Source organism: Dromaius novaehollandiae, chromosome 4 (assembly GCF_036370855.1).
Source record: "Dromaius novaehollandiae isolate bDroNov1 chromosome 4, bDroNov1.hap1, whole genome shotgun sequence".
Classification (NCBI taxonomy): Eukaryota; Metazoa; Chordata; class Aves; order Casuariiformes; family Dromaiidae; genus Dromaius; species Dromaius novaehollandiae.
Window position 1 is genome coordinate 76,145,996 of NC_088101.1, and position 20,764 is coordinate 76,166,759.

The following is a 20,764-nucleotide window of genomic DNA, read 5'->3' on the forward strand; positions in this document are numbered from 1 at the left end:
GGTGAAGCAATGGATAATCTGTATAACCTCTGCAGGGCTCAGCCTTATCTATGTGGAAAAATGACAAACATACTCACCCACCTCACAGGAGTGCTGCGAGGCACTGTAAGTTACTGCTTGCAAAATGCTTTAAGCTCACCAACAAAAAGTGCTGCAGAAACACAAAATACTATAATTTTGATCACTCTGCTAACAACTGTTTGGGCACTAGCAGCTGCCGCTTGAGGATCTGTTCTTCCAGGCAACAGCAATAAGTAATTGCTGCTGCTGCTCCGAGCAACAGCAGGTAGCATTGCACGGAAAGCGATCTGAGCACGAGTGCTGCTAGGCAACTGCAGACGGGCTTTGGGGTAAGAGCATCTCATTCGGGGGAAATCACGCAGCGCAGCACACACGAAAGGTTCCCTCACTCAGGACATCAGCTTGGATAACATTATTTAGTGTACACACACAAAACCTGTTCAGGCAGTGCCCGGGGGAATAGCAGGATGTGTCTGTGCCTTCCCAAAAATGTGTGCACGCGAGTGTTTGTGGGCGTGGGAAGGATCTTTGCAGGTAAGGTTTAAAAGGGCAGCCACGGGTTTAACCTCATCAGCTCTTCCTCCCAATTGTTCTCCTGCAGGTCACATTTGGAAGACGCACGCCTGATTCTGTTCTATTTATACCAGTGAAATTCAGCCGACTTTGAAGAGAAATGTTTCTGCATACATTAGGGCCTAATCAAGATGTGTTAGCTGTTTTTCCAAAGGCAACAAGCATCTGCTACTCATTTGAGTTTGCATGTCAGACCTGCTCACAAGTCTGGCTCCTGCAGAGGGTCACCTCCTTTCCTGTAAGGGTTATGATGGCAAGAACAGTTTCGCTTCATTAATTCAAACAGGACATGAGAGACAGGGAACGGTCATTGGAAATGTTTGCCGTTCGCGTCTCCTCCCCACTCTGTTACTAGAGAGGACAGGCTCAGGGGAGGACAACGTGGTGGCTGAACGTCTTCGCTTTCTCATATTTCATTAACTGGCCAAACAAAAACAGATTTTGCCTAAAAGGTGCGTGGTATTTCCCCATTACAGTCTCCTGTCTGCAAAATGCAGGGCACTAAAAGTTCAGACCCACTGCAAAACATTTAATGGTGATAAGACTCAACACAGTTATGTGTTTTTTAATATATAGCACAGATACTTTGCTAATCATTGCTGCTACACTGATTTAACTGGCTTACCTGACATAATTTCTGTTAATACTACAAATAATAAAAATAATCTCTAAATGTAGGTTCGAAGGTTAGATCATTGATTACCCAATGTTGGAGCCAATGTTTTAACATTTATTTAGCTTCACCAAAATAGGGAAAAAGTAAGCACTCTATACTAGCATGAACAGAATTTTACATTATTTCCATTCCTCATTTTCATTAGAAAACATAATTCCTTCCCTCCACTCCTTTGAGAAACACTTAATGCTCACTGAAAAAAGCAAAAATAAGACAACCCATACCCACTCAGTTCTTAAAACTTACACGGTACGTCAAGAAAGCACTTGCACAAAATTAAGACAAATCTTATCCAAGTGGAAGCCATGCTTGCACAAACATAAAAGTGAAACACATCTGAATAAATCTACAGTTATCACAGCACGGTTTTGCATTCCTGAACCTTACCTTTGAAGAAAGGGATGTAATGATGTCTGAATGTAGATGTAGGGCTTGGGTGTTGGGGCAGGGAGATGCAGCTACTGGTACCAAGAGTCTGAGTACCAGCTGGGGGCAACAGAGAGTAAGTGAAAATAGACTATTTAGTTCACTTACTGAAAGCCACAAATTACAATGCCATTCTCTTTTTCAGGAATATTTTCCATCTGATGCTTGGAAAACATATAGTTTATATTTAAGATTTCATCTTTCTCTAGTTACTTCTAAAATCATCACAGTGTCCGTATTATGTGGTTGGCCAAGGGATACAGACACAGACAGAAAGAGAGAATCATATAAAATGCTGATAATGTAAAGCATCAAAAAATATTCCAGAAAAGGCACCACGAAGAGCATAGCTGCACTCAGGGGAAAATCTGCATATTCAAAAGCTGCAAGAGTGAATGATATATGCTCATAATGGATCTAATGAAATGAAATGGGCAGAGCCTTTTCTTTGATGAGAACTGTGCTACAAGTGAGTCCAGTTCTCACTGTCATCGGTGCGTATTGGAGGGATTTAGTCCACAGGGCACCCACAGTGCATGGCTAATTTTAAGCATTTGAAGGAATGCCCTGAAGTTATTCAAACTCTGATAGTTAGATGTGTGATTAAGTACTTCAAAAAACTTTCTCAAAAGTCATCTTCATTTGTTTACTTGGTTGTAATAACATCCTGATAACACATATTTTGGAGAACTAACATTATAAAAATGTCAATTACAATGACCAGCCTCTAAATTTTCATTAAAGTTGTAAAGCATTAGAATTAATCTGGAATTTCTTTCTTCTTTTCTCCTTGCTTTAATAGCGTGCAGCTAAGCTTCAGCATAACACAACTGCCAGATCTTCAGCAGAGACTAATCTTCCCTCTCTTCAACAGATCTTTGATACTCAATCTCATTTCCAGCTCATCAAAGACTTTATATAGTACAAATATTCATTTCCTGTAAAAAACTGTTTCTGTTATCCATATAATTTGGAAAGATGAAGAACTCCCAAATTTCCAAACTCATTTATAATTCTAATGTATACCTAACGAAATTAAAAGACACTGAGAAAACAACAGAAATTTTCTGTTTTAACCCAGACGAGGGAGTGGAGACAAACTGGAATGAATTTTGAGCAATTCAGTTGGCTATTTCTAAGGGCCAAATTCTTCATAAAGTCCAAAAATTAACTGGCCTTTGTATGGGGCACCCATGCCAAGATCAACAGGGGATGATTTCTCCTCTCTGCAACTGGAACACCAACACGGCTGCTACTACAGCCCAAAGCTGCAATAAACATTGCTGTAAGCTTCTCAACTAAAGGACTCTGGCCTTCAAAAACCAGCCAGTGAGTAGATTCACTAGCCACTCCTCCAGCTCTTGCACTATGGTGCAGAAAGCCACCATGGACTATAACCCTGCAGTACGACAAGGAACATGAAGTCACCCAAGCTCCCCTGTGGCTTTGTGCACTCACTGCTACCATGCTGCATGGTGTAAGAGCTGTGGTTTGACTGTGCAGTTTCAGGAAGGATGGGACCAGGATCAAGTCCTTTTTAGTGTATTACATTTTTTGTTTGCAGATACATCAAATTAAGTCTTTTAGATGTCTGGGTTTTTTTCTCCTAGATGGTCACACCTGAAGCACTTGTCTCCTCCTTTCCCATGTTACATTAAACATAATGCTGTAAGGAACTGCTACTCCACTTAAACACTGTCTGTGTCTTCTCTACTTAAACGTAAGAACAAATAGGAGGAAAATCTAGAGAATAAATAAGGCTGCTTCTCAATTACCTGGTCTGCTGTAATGCTGAGGAGAATGGGACGTTGGAGTGTAGCGACCATAACCCAGAGAGCCAGCAGAACTAGGACTCGATGTCCTGTACTGTTTGAAAGATCTATCATCTTGGTCACCCTGAGAGCAAGGGAGAAAAATGTAAGTCATTATGAAAGAGACGTCACTTTCAAAACAGGCAGAATATGCCTGTTTTGGTGCCTTGCAGAAAGTACTCGATTCTGTCGTAACACTCCATGCAATCCCAACGAAATGAGGGCAGCTTTCAGCCATAAGCACCTCCACTGTAGTATGATTCAAGGAGTTCTGGAATTACCAAATATCAGAAAATGGTCATGTTAATTGGAAAGTCAACACATAAATGAATTTAAAAAGACAGTATTATTTAAAAAGAACAGGTCATTGTAAAAATGTTGTTTCAGTGCCATGCAATTCCCCATTCTCTTCCACCTTCTATAATGTTTTAACAAAAGCAGGTGGAAGATGAGATCAAGTAGCATGATTCTGCTATGGTCACTTTGTATTTGTGCGAATGGCTACATAATACAGCACAACGATAAACAGACGACACAAAATCAACACTCACTGGCTTGATTACATCACAGAATCTACTGTACCTGCTGTATAAATTGTTTAGCATATCATACTACAAATAAAACATGGTTATCATTAGCGAAGGAACTAATACAAACACTGATATACAATATTAAAATTAATACTGCAGCATTGTGCAAGTCATACAACTTACTTCCACTAAAAACTTGACTTCAACTACTTAAAACTACGTACACCCATTAAAAATCCTTCGCTCTCTGTTGCTAGTTAAATTATAAATGTTATTAGCATGTAGTGTCCTCTTAACAGGAAAACCATTAATGAACAAATCAGAAGTGGAAATGACTTTATGGAAACTATGTACAAAAACAAACCCAATTATCTTGTTGCTTTTTATACAGTTCAGAAATGGCCTGAGTGAAGTCCAAATTAGAACAAAGCAGCGCAGCCTACGGACGCTCCCTAACAGAAAGCTGTACTCCGACGAATGCTCCCCCCACTCTTCCGGCAGGCGTGAGCGAGGGACATGCTATCCCAGAGCAGGTGTTAGGAGCTTGTCAGGACTCCTGGGACATCTTTAGGCATCTGTGTGACTCCCACAGGATCGTTCATCATTTAGACACATGGGAGATCCTACTCAGCTACGTCATCACCTTCCAGATTCCTATCAGGGCAACTTAATTATATCCATCCATCCATCTTTAGATTCTTCCTGCCTGCAGTTTCCCACTACGCTGTTCTGGGATTATCCTTGAGCTTACAGAGATGTACAATATTCTCCCACCCCAGCCATCAGCTCCTTTCCTCTGGCTCATGTTCCTCTTCCTCTCATCCCAGACTCACTTAACTATGTTAAAAAAATTGGAAAAAGAGGTTTTTATAGTGGTAAGTGGCATTATTGTTTAAATATCCATTTAAGAAGTCAAAAATGGTCCAAAAAAGGGAGAGCAAGTGATGTCTTCCTAAGCTTGTAGCATTCTGTGGGCATTCTGCCACCAGCTCCTCCAAGCCCTATCTCAGATACTTCCATCCTTAAGTAGTCACCTTATTTAGTATCTATTCTAACCCCTATTAAAAAAGTTACAGGCAGTATAGCAATGCCTCTGGAAAGTCTTGCAATGTTATTTAGACACCATAACGGTGTCAGCTCATAAGAGTGATTTATAAAGTGTCCAACTGTACGATACAGTGAAATTTTCTTCTAAAATAATCCCTGCAACAAAACTGTTGACACAAATTTGCAGATGACGACGCTTGAGCACCTGATCATAGACTCTTTAGAGAAAGGCAGCAAACATGGAAAAGCTGGACAACCTGGAAGAACTCATATGATGTGAATCACAGCTGAATCAAGCTTCATACCAATGTCACTTCTGGAAATTAATACTATGACAGTTAGCTAACAGGTAGCTAATTCAAAGCAAATTATTATACTTCTGAAACAGCAAGATTTCACACTGGTAATTTCAGACCATACTTTTTGTCTCTGTAAGGAACAGTCAACAAAGTTCATGAAATCCAGTATTGAATACAGCATGCTTCTACTTTTAAACCATCAAAAAAATCACATTTCTGTTGGTTAACTTCTCTTTTTTTACCCAATGCTGACAGTGCCAACTGGTGATTTGTAATCCTTAATGAAAATTCCCAACTTCTTGTTAGACCTAATTCTCCACTATTATCACAATTTTTAAATACATTTCTGCTAACATAAAATTGGAGTAATGAGCCAGGCCTTTAATATCCAATTAAGTTCATATCTGAGAAGGTATGTGAAATTCTTTCACTGCTTCTAAAGTGATACTGTTTGAAACAGAATTGACTGTTTTTGACCATTTATGTCCATCAAAATACACAAACGTAAAAATTTAGATATGTGCAAATGATTTTACAGTATGTGTGTGCAAACAGTACAAATAGTTTAACTATTTGTGAAATTAAAAAAAAATGAATAAAAAGGAACAGAAAGCTATGCCAAGCATCAAAGTCAACTCATGCTGATAGCTTTAAATGTAGAAACAAAGTATGTTTCCCAATGTAGTTTATTCAGTAGAGCTCGAAGAAGTGATCACAATACAACCTTTCTTTCAGGAAGCGGAAACATGGATGGCAGTGGCGACAGAGGCGTACAGATGACAATCCAGAAGCAGAGCACGTATTCAGCACAAGTGACACGATTTAAAACAGAAATGGCAAAACCCCATGCACTGCAGAGGGAAGAGGCAAGCCGCACGTTTCGGACTCTGCTGCTTATCACTACGACTGGGTTTAATGCATCACGAAATGGGCCAGAACAGGAGAACGCAGGCACTGGGGATTACCTCAGTAGGTGTTGGAGAGAGCAACTGAGGTGACTGCAAACAGCAACAAACAAGGTCACAAATTAGTGGTTAAAATTCATGCATGAGGTTACTTGTGAGAACAACTGCTCTTAAAATATCAATATCCATGTATAACTCGATACCGTTAAGAACAACGCCAGTCAATTAAGCTAGGGCTATTCTCTGTTTTCTTTGCTTTTTAAACAAGATGATGAAGTGCTAGTTGTAAGTTCCTTCATACACAGCTTTTGCTGATTTTATTGCTGTGAAACCCTGTGGTCAGGTCTGGCAAGCCCCGTACCACAGAGAGCGCTGCCACTAGGAAAATTCACATTTAAAACAACTGCCTTAAAGACACAAGCCCTAGCTGAATCTGCCTTAAGTTTCTCCAAAAACTGGATTAGAATTTTGTTGCTTGGGGCTGGATCCGTTTTGAGGAAAGCAAAAATATCTATACTATTTAATTTTTAATTAAACACCATGTAATTTGACAATTTGCTGTGCATTTTCCTTTCAAAATTAAATGGTAAGTATTTTCACTTGAGCATAAATCTACAGTGGCATCACTGAAACCGCTGGAGTTGCAGGTATATTTACGGTGCTGAAATTTGGAAGAGAGGCTATGTCGTTAACCCTGCCAGTATCAAGGATGTAAATATTTGGAGCTCCATAAAAATGCAGCATGTTGGACTGAGAGTCACAGCCCAGAAACCCTTCTTGCTTTAAGCACCTAGAATCAGATGACTGACTCCCGCTTAGTTAGGTTTTAAGACATGACTAGGCAGTCAATCCGGTATCTTAATCATTATTGTTAACTAAGGTATCTAGCTTAAAGCTTGCTCAAACATATCTACATGCTAACCATCGCGGCTGCAGTGGACATACATCTCTGGGCCTCGCTTTCTTCCTGAAGAAGGTTCTTTGGAAGAAACCAAGCAAACAGCCGCCTTCGGGCAGAGCTCCGGGCTGCTGCTCTGAAGTGAGCAAAGGTATCTCCTGCGCCCCATGGGAAAAAGGTCTGCTTTATGATACGGTCTTCTTTATATTCTATTTAGGCACATATCTTCTGAAAAGGGCGATGACCCCAGTTCTCCCAATAAACTCCTCCTCTAGCAGGCTAACCACTGAGCTACGGAGTAAAAGCAGGGGACAGCAGCAATATCCTCTTCACTGTGGGTTTTTTTGGGTTAGTTGTCCGGTGTCTTTAAGGTGAACTGCAGCTACCTCTTATCCCGTTCCCTCGGAGCAATGACTGAGCCCTCCCGGGACTTGGGCAGAAGGCTGCTCAGCGTATGCGTCTCCACAAGTCGAGATGCAAACGGGCAGGCGAGAGGGTGCACAAACACTACCAGCACCCAGGAATTTCGACACAAAAAGGAAGTGCTAATATTACACAGGTTCGGGGCTAGCAGCCGCTAAACGCAGGCTTTCAGTTTCGTGAATTCAGAAACCTAAACACCATTTAAACCTTTTGCCAGATACAATCCTAATTTTTTTAGCATTCATTGTGAGGGAGCTAGTTGGGTTCTGCGTTGTGCAGAGAGGATTTGGAAGCGAATCAGCAAGACCTGAGCTATGTGCGGCCCTTCACATGAGAGCAGCGCTGCAGACTTTAGTGGAACCGATTACGGATAAAATGCATGAGTCATTGCAGGACTGGGGCTATTATAAATAGTATGGCTGTTATCTAAAATTATTTCTACCCCCTATTTACATCTATAGAGAATGAAGCAGACTTCCATTCTAGACAGTGTATATCTTGCTAATATATCTAATATATCTGAAAGGTTTTGATTTGTAAAAAGTGGCTAGAATTTTAAAAGAAATCAGAAATGGAACCAAAAGGTTAGGGAAGAAAGGCTAACTTGTACGACAGGAGTTATATTCAAGCATGTTTCACATAAAACAGAATTAGTACTAAATAAGATCATATTAAATTAGATTTCATTAGCACAAACTGCATAACATCAGCTCTGCACATGAAAAGGGCGAAATGCAGGCATGACATGAGGATGAACTTTAAAAAGGGACAGCTGAAAGATATTTGTGCATAGAGAAGTGATACCCTTGTTGTTTTACCAAAATAACATAGTACACTTAAAAAAAGCATGAAAGACATTTGGCTTGGTTTCTGATTTTGCATTATAATTAGCGATGATTCCTGTGTTTTACCGCATGAATGTACAACTCCTCTCATAGAAAAATGTATTTTCATTGCATGTCATCTGTTTAAAAAACGATCACAGAAAGCAATGCATCAATTTCCATGAACTAAAAAGTGAAAGGTACGCCGCACTTGTTTGCTGAAAGGCTAAAATGTCTTGTGAATGAATGGATGACATGACTCAGTTAAGTGAATCCGTGAAAGAATTTTTTTTAAACTATGCACATTTATGAGTGTTCAGCAGCATGTTTAATGACCATAAAACTTCAAATTCACAGTAAAAACAATACCCATGTTTCAGTACCTCCCCATAACTATGCCTGTCATCTGAAGAGTAACTGATATATGGAGAATAGGAGATCATATCTGGGCGGTCAATGTTATAGATGGCTTTATTTTTAGGAAGGGCAGCCAAATCTCTGTAGTCAAGAATTTCATCTCCAAGCTTTGCCTAAGAAAAGGAGGAAAGAAAGTAATGAGGATAAGAAAGAATATGGTCAGGATGCAATCAGAAAAGGACAGATATATGCTGGTAGAAAAGTCAGTCATCACATTGATAAACCACCTCTTCTATTTGTGAGAATTTAAATATCTTATGTTTACGATACAATCTGAAATATTACTGTTGTTTTCTTTTCACATACTGGTGTTTTCTACTTTGTCACTCACATTTAGCTAACACAAATAGCATAGTATTATTGTAGTTCCCTTGGTTATATCCTGCTTACTGTTAGCTGTACAGAGAGACATATGGGACACATACTGCAGTCTTTTTCAGGCTAAATGCCCTTCCTTTTAAAGTGGTTTTGGTGTGCAAGGTTCCCCTACCACAGACTGTAGTGAATAAGCAAAAATGTATTTCCAATGTATACCCTCTAGATGCTGAAAAACATCATGCAGGTCATTAATTCTTTCCATTCAGCTGAATCCCATGGCTTCACCTCCTTTTCTGACTATTTCTAAGTAGCCCTTAATTGCTGGTCACAAAACCAGCAGACGATGGATTTGTACCATGGTGCATTAGTTCAGAAGATCACAGATGCAGTTTAATCCTTTCATGAGAGTCACACAGCCAACAGAGGAAAGAGCTCTCTCCCTCCCAGTTGTTTCCCTCCCCGTCCTTCTTGCTGCCCTTGTTCTGAAAGACTGACTCTCAAACCACACATTTTCACAGTTAGGATAATGATAACGTGCGCTAAAGCTGTATCCAGCGTTACTGGCCTTGTAGATATCATGACGAGTTGACAGGGGAGAAATGGGCAGCAGAATTGTGTTATTCCCAGTTCAGGCTTTGCAGAATAGTAAGTTCTTTCTTGGCAGTAAAACAGTGAACAGAGAGTAGTGAATCTCCCTATTCTCTGAGAATGTCAGTATTATCTGCTGTAAAACTGTAATGTTCTCCATGTGCAAAAAAGAAAGTATCTGGGAATCAAGCAATATTTGTGCAGTGATTATATTTTTTCATAATATGAGATAAGCAAAGTTCAACAGACTTTCCAGGGAAGTGTTCTGATTTAGTGAAATAAACAGAAGAACTTTTCTTTTATCCCTTTTCCTAAAACAGTGCATGAATTTGTGCAAAAGTAAGGCCAATGAGCAACACGGGAAGGAGGAAGATTCCTCCTAATCACTGAAGTGGGAACAAAGCTGCCATAACCATCACACATTCTCATCTTAAAAAACTAACGAAAGAATGTGTTTTAATCAAATATCCGATTCTTCAAGATGACACAGCAATCTAAAAATCTCACCTTCCTTTCAGCTATTTTAGCTAAAGAGCAATGAAATAGCTCCATAGGGGAAATAGCTCCTTCCCAGCATAGGCATTGTGGCGAGCAGCCACAAATGCCTTTTGAGAAGCCAGTTGCCACCTCTGACGCAGGGACAGGTCATTCAAAGATCAGGAGAGTCTGCTGGGACTTTGGACAGTGCTGTAGCCTACAACGAAGGTCAAGAAGGCTGTGATCATTTTTTAAGGTACCTAAGGTTGTGGAGATTATTTTAGTGAACCCAAAGAAGTTCAGAGTTGAACTTCTATATGCAAGTGTGAATTATAGTCATTTTAGCCCCTATCTCTCCAAGTGGAGGAGCAACATGGAATCCTCCAACTACAGACTTCAGAACTGTCAAGGCAAAAGTTATCGATTTATATAATTCCTTTCAGTTTAAACATCCAAACATAGGCAAAATCGGATGAAAAAAACACCTTCATTTCTCAACACTCCATTCCGCTTATGTTATTTTTCATTTTATTTGTTTTACCTACTTTCAAATAGATGAGTGGTATTTAAATACTCTGGAGAAGACTCCAATTACAGCAAAGAGGCTTAAAATCATTTCTTCAATAATCCAGTGTTTTGGGTTCTGTTAAAATCATGCTCTAAGTTTGGAATATCTGTTTCATTTGGAATATGTAATGTTACAATTGTATAATTGCAAATATGATCCTGTATAACAGTATAATGTGATTTCTATTCCCAGTATGAGAATGTACAACACAGCTATGTGACCTAAACTAAACTTTCCAGTTAGATATATCTTTGTAGAGTGCTCCTAATTCTCTCTTGGTAAAATCTGGCTAAGTATAAAGAAAGACTTTTATTTAAGCCCCATTTAATGGCATAATGTAGAAATTAACTGTTTTTTAAGTGGTATTTAGGGCCTCTGAGGGGATGTCTGCACTGCAGTAAATTCCAGGCTGGATACAATCCAGCCAGAACTGAAAATAATGAAAAGATGCCGATTAACTTCGAAAGGCATTGGCATTAGCCCTCTTCCAGTGCAAGAAGCCACCAAAGTCTGATACCAGCAGAAGGAGAAAAAGAAAAGTATGGCTTTAGTAAGTGGACTGTGTCAAACACGTTCAAGGTTAATTCAAAACATGCTTTCTTCAGCCTTCCCTAGCTGAGCACTAAAGCGCAACCCGGAAACATGCCTCCCGTCGGACCACCACGTTGTTCCCAACATATGTACTGCTCTGATCTGACACTTTTCACAGTACGAGTACCACGAATTCAGGTTCCTGCGCTTTAGCTGTTATCTCTACATTCTGTTTTGTCCAATATGACACTCGACAGAGCTCCCCAGCTGTTAAGGTACAGTTTCATTGCTGGTTTAAGTAATCCAAATCCATGCTACTGCTGAAATAGCTGTGCTGTGTGCGCCTTCCCTCTCCGCTGTTCCCACCTCTAGTATTACATTAACACCAAAGCCAGGTAGACAGCTGTGGGTTTTTTGTTGTTTTGTTTTTTTTTTTTTTGCCTCTCTGACTGATTGGAGGTTTTTTCCTGGGTTATTTTCTAGTGGAATCTGGTCTCAAATGTGACTGACCATATTCCTGTGTACCCACTAGTACTAGCACCTAAGAGGAGGCAAGAACACACGGCTGGGAGGGACAGGACCACTTGTGGGCAGGACCTTCCTTTCAGTGACTGCATGAATTCAGATTTGGCTAAACCAACCATGAAAAGTGCTCCTGAGCTGAATCTGGAACATGACTATATGTCTAACACTCCTATAATCAAAGATGGATGCAAAAGATAGCCAAAGAATCCTTTTTGTAACATAAAAGTCCAATAATATGTTTTGAATTCTCTTTCCTTTCCCCTTCCTGAAAGTTGAAATGGGATTTCATAAATCTCACAGCTTACTGACAATTAAGCAGTCATAGAAGAGACAGATATAGCAAGAACTCACACGCCTCTGGGGAATCTTTTTTCCTAATTGACTCATATTTGCTAGAGAACTTTATTCTTTCACAGTCCCAGCTGCCTCTAAAGAAGTATATTACAATAACAAACATTAGAATTGTGTGCTGATTTAATGATATCCTTTGAAAAAACAGAAAAAGAAAATGGAGGTTTGTCCTTGACTGTAAACAGCCTGTGAGCATATTTAAAGAAGTAATCACAAACGCCAAGAAAAACAGTACCATTAGATAAATGCCATATAAATCTCAGAAGAATGCTCATGCTTACAAAAACAATAAAGTGGCACATGGCTGGAGAAACAGAGACCATCTGGCCAAAGAAAATGCTTACATGATAATAGTCTGTTAGCACAACAACTTGTCTTCATAGTAGTGGCAACGACCTTTTTTTACTGGGCATATGCCCCTGCTACCCAGCAGCACGGACTTCTACTGGATGGAGTACCTAGAAATACTGATGAGCATTTTTTTAACGGGTAGTTCCTACAGTTCTAGCTCAGGCTTACTCAGCTAAAGAGTATATTGAGTTTAAAAGAAATTTTATTTGAAGAAAGAAGACAAATTTTACTCCAAGGCACTGTTCTGCTTGTCTCAGTGTAGTAAATAAAAGCCCTTAATCTTGGTATAATAACCCCTCTGGCAGTCAATTGTGGCTCCAGCAGTTTTCTCTGCATATGGTGCTGTTCGATGAGAACAACTTGCCTTCCTGAGGAATACCGGATAGGACAAAGCGAATAGCCATGGCAATACTGAAGCGCTCAAAGAGACGTTTGTATGGAGCATGCCGTATCTGTGGATATTTTTTACCTATTCAAATAGTGACGTTAAGAATTTTCTCATGAATATTATCTACAGCAAGTACTCTAAGTGAGATATACCTGCGATATATCTCACCTAAGTGAGATACATTGAAAAAAATATTCACTTTTTATTTGTTCAGTTATTGTTCAGTCCCTCTCTGAGCTTTCCAGATCTAGCACTTCTTAGACCAGAAACAAGGGTCCTCTGAGGTTAGAGGCTGAAATTTGTCAAGGCCTGTAATCACAGACGTGAGTATTTTCATAAGCAATCAAATGCAGACTCAGGGGCTAGATTTAGACAAGGAGTGTTCAAATCTAAGCCTGTAATCTACCTGTGGCTACACTGTTTACTTAAACTTTTCTTTTTAGACAGCATTGTAGTATTCTGCATGCTTTGGTATAAACCAGCTATAGTGGTAAATGGTAAGTGCTAAAAATAGACCACAAAAAATAAGGAGAAACTGCCAGTGTCCTACTATGATAAATGCAGAGGAATCATCGACTACAATGGTTTGGAGATGCTAAATTTCCACATAACATGCTGAACTGTAGGAGGAAGCATGAGTTTTTTCCCCTCTCAGAGAATGAATTTCACAGTGGAATACTTACATAGATCACACGGCTTGGGGAACCCGACGTACTTGAAGCAGGTACAGAAATAATACTTTCAGAGGAAGTCCTAGTTTCCTACAGCAGGAGAAGAGAAGAGAAACAGAAAAAAAAATAAGAAAGAATAGAAAAAGAAATGAGAAAGAAGAGGAAAAGAGAAAAAAAGGAGAAAGAAAAAAAGAAAATGTATCTGTTGCATCAAAAATAGTATAGAAGATGTTTCATTTAATTTAATGTTTACCACTCAAAAACAGCATATTACAGTGATCTCAAGACATAAACACATATCAAAGATTGCAGTCAATAAAATTCACATTTTGTTAATGGAGAAAAGATTTTATGCAAAACTTTCTTTTCCTCTCCCTGCAGAACGAAATGGCCTGGAGCATTACTGGGCTAACAGACAGCCTTGGGGATTAGCAGCAACTGAACCTGGGGTCACAGGATGATATGGTGGCAACACGTCTACTCTCTGGTTATGATGTCAAACCTATCTATTCTGCTTCTAGATGTCTCATGGCATCGTGTCACTCACTCCCAGCAAACAGCATGCAGAACATCCTCAATAAATCATATAGATACCAAGGTGGTTAGCTTTTCCTCCTCTCATTGTAAGAGTACTGGGTTAATTTTAATACTCAGCTGTTTTTGCTCTGTTTTCAATCATTCTGGCATTCAGAGTGACAGAATTTTATTGCTTTCTTTTTGGTAGATTCCTTTATGGTGAAAAATATAATTACTTTTAAATAGGAAAAAAAGGGCTGCAAGACACAGTGGTATTAACCATGCGTGAACAAACCTGACATTTGTAATTGCAGTTTAAACAAATCGTATCTTGAAATCTTTTTTTTATACTCTCTTTTATTCAGATATGCTAGCTCATCATAAAATACTCTTTTCCGTCTACGGAAAAATCTGTCCCCGGCTGCAAACAAGCACATATTTAGCTATGCATTCACAGTCACAAAAGTCATTTACTGTCTCACTGAAGGCAGGCACTTCTCACTGGGAGGCTACAATTGTTCAAATCCTTAAAAGGATTTCAGCATTATGAAGCTGTCAGCTCAAGGTAGCACCTTGCCTACTACTCCAGTCTTTACTTGAAATACTTGCTAGCTATTAGAAGCAATATGTGAATACAGCTGATCTCCGAGGTGTCTGTATGAGAGACATCAACATAACCAGAAAAAAGGCCCATATTTCATAACCTATTGATGAAGAACTTTAAAATGAATATTTAACATGGGAATCCTTCGCCAAACACAGACAAAATGGTAGCTTTATATTTTAGTATTTACAAAGACAGTTATTATGTTAATTGTAATTGTTAAATGCTTTCATAGAGAATGGAAAACTCTAATTTAGAAACAGCGAAGAAGAATGGCTGACAGTAAAAATTCTGTAAATCAGAGAAAAAAATATTCTTCACAGTACTGCACTGTGTTAGCAGAAGGATCAAACTCAGTGATCACAACAATCCTTTCACCAACTGTCATTAGTACAAATAGTCCTATGGACTTCTGTGGGACAAGGATCCAATACAAGGGAACAGCCCAGTTTTCTTTTGCTTCTCTTTTTCCCTGCAGTCACTGTCTGATCACTACTTCTTTTCCCCTCCCACTCCAGCTCCAAAGTTTTGAACCGTGCTGCTACTTACTCCTTCTGCCCTTATCACCTATTTCCATCACGCGCTGTTCAGTCATGCACTGTTATCTACATATAGAGGAACAAAACTTTTGAAAACTACTCTGCAAAAAGTTGACCAGAAAATTGCTCAATCAGTAAATCCTATTTTCAATTTTACTAGATACGTTGAAAAGTCCGCTACTGCCCTCTAAAGCAGCATCATTCCTTCTTGTTTCTTTCACTAATGAGAATAAAGACCAAAGGAAGGAGAGAGGAAAACCCCAAAGAAAATTAAAAAAGGGCTAGGGCTTGGAAAAATGCTTCGAGCTCCATTCTGGTCTTCTCACTCAGGCAAAGCTCGCCCTGACTTTCACGTACAGATGTCTTCCTCCCTGCTTGGGAAGGGGCTCACAGTGGCTCGGGAGAGATTTGTCATAAATGAGGCAGCCTTTAAACAATATCTTCCATGGACGCTTTCTGTGCCTCTGTGGGGAAAAGGCAGTCAGTATGAACCCAGCACAACAGCTTCCACTGTCCCTCTTTGCAGGAGGAAAAAAACATTACTACATTTTCAATAAATTCCATGGGGTTTTAGCCTTGTAGTGTCAGTTACTCAGCCAGAATAAAATCCTCAGGAAGCCTGAAATGCTGCATAATATTATTAGACTGAATCAACAGCGCTTATTAAACCAAAGTATTTTGACAATTTTAAATACATTTATTCCTTTTTATACTGAAACACCACTTATTTGCTATTCAGAGCTTGCCATAACGAGTATCAGAACAATCACTTCCCAAGCACGTGGGTACAAAATATATCGCCAACGTCCTCCAGGGTAAAGCCTAAAACAAGTTTTTTTTTTTTGAACACTGTAATTTAGTCAAAGTTGCACTTGCTAACACACCAGATTTGTAAACACTCTTTTTATAGCTGCCGCCTGCTGTTCTGACTTGTCCCATGGGACCTGAGCACAACCCTTGATAAATCAAACCAAAGCTTCTTCAAACAAGGATGCCACTTGGAGCATCAGAAAAGAGCAGAACTGAAAAGCCCCACGCTTGCCCTCTGCGTTAAATGAAATAGTTGTATCTCAGTCCCACCACTTCAGAGAGATCAGTTCCCCAGCTACAGATTAATTCTTCATTTCCTAGGAGCAGCTTATTCATCCACTAACCTTGTAATTATTAAAGTTTCCAGAACTCCCTCCTCTCCCCTTGCACACAGACAGACGCACAAATCATCCAACTTCAGGATGTACTTAAAGCCAGAGATTAGATTAAGGTGGGGGTGGCTTGCCAACATTTTAAAAGCAAATAATAAAAAAGAAAGTCCAAGGAGAGACTTCAGTAAAAAACAAATAAAGTGAAAGTCCTCTGATCTTTTAAGAGCAGAGCCACATGAAAGGAGAAGAGGTTGTGCACTGACCACATCATAACTGGGCAGAAGTTAAAAATTAACTTTTTTTCCTCTGTGACAGCTTATTCCTATAACTCTTACAGCAGGATTCTCCTTAAGTCATAGCTTTAATCGCTAAGCAAAAAGCAGAACATAAAGTGTTCCAATAACCTATGAGATTGCTGTCATTTTAAATTTAAAATGATGGTAGTGAAACAATTTCAAATCCCTTCCTCCACAGCCCCCCACAAAAAAAGGGATAAAGCATAATAAGGCAATGGAAAAAAACTGGACAAAAATAAGGTATTTTTACCTTGTTTTTTTCTTCAGCCTTGGCAGCCTGTCTACAAACTGGATGCCAGATGGATGTACCTGAAAATTAAATTCGGAGTTCTGGTTAATTCGGTTTCCTAGTAAGTGGCTTTTATAGGATGCAGCACACTGATTGGTTTCACTGGAGTCAGGATTTCATGGATACTTTCCAAGCTAAAAATGACAATTTCTCAACATCAGTAAGCCTGGTGTTACACGTTTTAAAGGCTAGGTGCACGTCAGAAAGCTACATGGACTTCAATATGTGAAAAAAATCTCAAAACCTAAGTCCTGGGAAATGCTAGAAGAGACCTCTGCAGGTGCTCAACTCCAACCCCCTGCTCAGAGCAGGTCCCATCAGAGCAGGTGACCATGTCCTGGCAGTACCGAGTATCCCCAAGGATGGAGATCCCACAGCCTCTCTGGGCAACCTGCTTCGGTGTTTGAGCACCCTCCTGGTAAAGATTTTTTTCCCCTTATATCTGGTCAGAATTTCCTGCGCTCTGATTCTCCATATTTGTGTAATGCTTTGGTCCAGGTCATCCTGGCTAGCATACTGTGATGGAAGGGAATACAGTTAAGTCGTTTAACGCTAGCCAAAAACCCAATCTTTTCTTCTGAATCATTCACTGTACCGATCTTGTACTTTCTACCTGCTTGTCTAATATAAATTAAATATTTAAGAACTGTATTATTTCAAGGAAAGACATACCCTAGAGAAAACAGGAAATACACACAAAATGAACCAAGTCTGTGTTGCAAATATGTGTTGAATAGAGGCTTATAGTACAGTAAATGTGATTTCAACTCCAGAGATAAAGGTAAATGTGAGTGTGAGAAAGAAACTTAATAGTTTCATACCAGTCACAAAGAAAAAAAATCTTTTTGAAGCTGAACACAATGTTCAATACTCAGATGGGAGTGGAATATGCATAAGTATGAAAAATGAAGAACTATCCATACATTTTAATAGTAAAACAAACCTTTATGTTTACCCCAGTCTGATCTGGGACAAGACACGAGCTCAAGCATTTCTCCACACAGTTGAACAACTTCAGTGCAGAGCAACTTCTCCATGACTAAATGGGAAGTTGAGAACTTTTGTGTTATGAATATTTAATGTTTTTACTGGGTGGAGAGCACCAAGAAGATTTATAGGAAATGCTTTGTTTTCACAGCAGTTTGATAGTTTTCTTCACCAGTGGATTTTGGAAAGGAGATAGAAACAGAAAGTCTATTTACCAGAAGACAGATGGAGATCATTAGATTTTATTTCTCAAAAATAACCCAGATGAACCCAGACTCAAGCAGTAAAAGATAATCTGTAAGTACAGACTGGACAAATTATGTCTACTAAATTACTGATTTTTTTAGGGGACTAAACCAGCAAAAAATGGCTTTACAGCACCTTTAAATTCAATGCTAATTTATGTTCAGATTACGAGTGGATTTGAGCTTTCCCACTGCAAGAGTTTGAACCAACTGCCACATAAGCTGATGTAAAGCTTCCCACTGGTTTTAAATAGTATTTAATCAGCTTTTTTGAATGACTACTTACTTCTATATGTGGTCATGCAGAACTGGCTGGAAAACTTTTTCATACAGAAGAAAAAGTGCCATTGCACCCAACTGTCACCTGCTGTACGACCACTGAAGACTTGTTTTCTAGTAATGAACATGCAACATGTAAAGGTACTATGCATTAGTTTACTAAGAAGTGGAAGAAGAACAAGTTATAAAACCCTGAAATTTGAGATTTTTAATTATCTAAAATGTCCGGTCTGGCAGTCCAAACACCTAACCACAGATCTTTCAAGAAGTTAACACTGGTTTCTGATGGCAGTTGCTTTTCATGTGAAGACAAAAAATGTATGATAGTAAGTCGGTATGAATGTTTCCCTGCATAAGAAAGTAAATATGTGCGGCCAAAATTACCAGGATCTGAGCATACTTTATGACTATTTGAACTAAAAATCAGCAAAAAACCTAACAAATATCCATCTTTATAATGAACTGAACTTAAACAGAAGGTTCAGCGCAACCCAGTTTTGGAGGTTTAAAAATCTAGAGACAAATTTGTAGTTCAATATCTTTTTTTAAAGCACTGATTTTCTGTGGGATTTCAGTACTGCTAAGCTACTTGGCAATTAGAAGAACCACAGCATTTTCTGGCTCCTCAGGGAGAATCCATGAGCAGAGACAAGGATCATTATGTCCTTTAATGAGACAGTTCTTGTTGTAAACCAAACTGACAATAAAATTGTCATCTTAAATAACACACTAAATTATAATTAGATCTTACCGAGACCACTGTTATGTTTTAAATAAAGCCTAACTTTTTCTGCTTAAAGAATGAATTCAATGTACTATTCTGGAGAACTGTGGACAATTGCAAAAGTTATAATACGGATCTGGGCAAACATCTGATTTTAGGATAATACACCAACCTTGCAGAGAGACTCCCACTGAGTCTCTCTCTACTGTTTTGCTTTGAAAACATACCATTCGTCAAAGAAGGACTAAAAGCCTTCATTTTCTTTGGTGACTGACGCTGTATTTAACTGCGTATACATCTTTTTTCTTTGATCAATTTAGTACAGCTAAAATTTGCTACGTAAGAAATACACATTTTAGCTCATATCTGCATTAAATAATGTTTTTTCTCTTTGAATGGATTACACAGTGAGTCTTTCTCTATTACCACTGAAATTCCCTGACAAGAAATACTTAAATTTCTCCTGTGCAAGATTATGGCTGTATAACATATAGACAGATTGTCTGGTAAGGACTTCAGCTTCCTGGCATCCTCTTTACCATCTGAGGGTCATTAGAGATGACTGAGGGGAATTCAGGCTGCAGATTTTCTCTGGGCACCCAAATGGGAAATGGGTCCAGCATCAGTCTCAGAAGTGCAACAGCTGCTACAGGAAACCTACTGTCCCACATGTGTTAGTTTTCATCTGGACAATTTATCACTGCAGAAAATCACATTTTTCAGTAAATGGAAAATTTTATAATCTTCACTGTTAACTACTTCCACCTGAAGGAAATAACTTCTACCATTGATTCTTTCTCTCCATGATTCATACTTGCTATTGGATTTAAACAGGGAGGGAATTAATAACGATTTAGAAGCATCAAAGAGTTTTTCGGGTTTGCTTTTCCTTAGCTTACATATTCCCTCACTTTGTTTGTTTGTTATGAAATGAGAAAATGTCCAAAACAGCTCAGCCATGATAGCAGGCATAGGCAAGAGGGCAATGCTGCTGCGTATAACTTGTTTGGTTTTTTACCTTGAAGATACATTTCTTCTCCTTCTGCAAACATCTGACTGCACCTGACACATCGTGCGCAAGTTGGGTGATAATGCTTTTCTCCTGCCTGTTTGGGGAAAAAAAAATACAGATAATTAAGTTCAATGATCAATTTAGAAGATTTAGCATGAGAAATTTTCTTTCATTCTCTATGATTAATTACAGTAAATTAATTAATGCTAATTAGTTCAATAACTGACTAAAACCAGAATGCTTATTTTGATTTTTCACTTTTTTAAACGAAATTATGGTCTTACCTGCACAAAAACGTTAGTGAGCAATAGGTAAATCTGTGAATTTACAGAGTAGAAACTATTTCATATAATGAGCACTTTTTTCCCAGTAAGCAATCATAATATGCACCAAGTGCAAGGTAGTTTAGGACAGGGAAGTTGGGACGTCATGACCCTGAGCATGGATTCACAACCAGCACCCCTTTCATAGATTGGAAAGAGAACAGGATTAAGCTCTAAATTTGCTCAAACA

The 20,764-nt window shown here is 38.9% G+C and overlaps 1 protein-coding gene across 11 annotated transcripts in view; it reads right to left on the reverse strand.

Moving 5' to 3' along the window:
* ABLIM2 (actin binding LIM protein family member 2) overlaps window positions 1-20,764 on the reverse strand; it is a 144,984-nt gene that overhangs the window by 36,823 nt on the left and 87,397 nt on the right. For 3 of the 11 annotated variants that reach the window (XM_026121983.2, XM_026121985.2, XM_026121984.2), the window contains exons 7-13: window positions 20,258-20,345; window positions 16,966-17,024; window positions 13,631-13,708; window positions 8,817-8,963; window positions 6,349-6,381; window positions 3,472-3,592; window positions 1,658-1,756 (exon numbers count right to left, since the gene is read on the reverse strand). In XM_026121983.2, the coding sequence (XP_025977768.1) occupies window positions 1,658-1,756; window positions 3,472-3,592; window positions 6,349-6,381; window positions 8,817-8,963; window positions 13,631-13,708; window positions 16,966-17,024; window positions 20,258-20,345 (625 nt within the window). The remainder of the gene's footprint in view (window positions 1-1,657; window positions 1,757-3,471; window positions 3,593-6,348; window positions 6,382-8,816; window positions 8,964-13,630; window positions 13,709-16,965; window positions 17,025-20,257; window positions 20,346-20,764) is intronic. The other 8 variants (XM_026121993.2, XM_064511480.1, XM_026121989.2 and 5 more) reach the window with 5 other exon arrangements.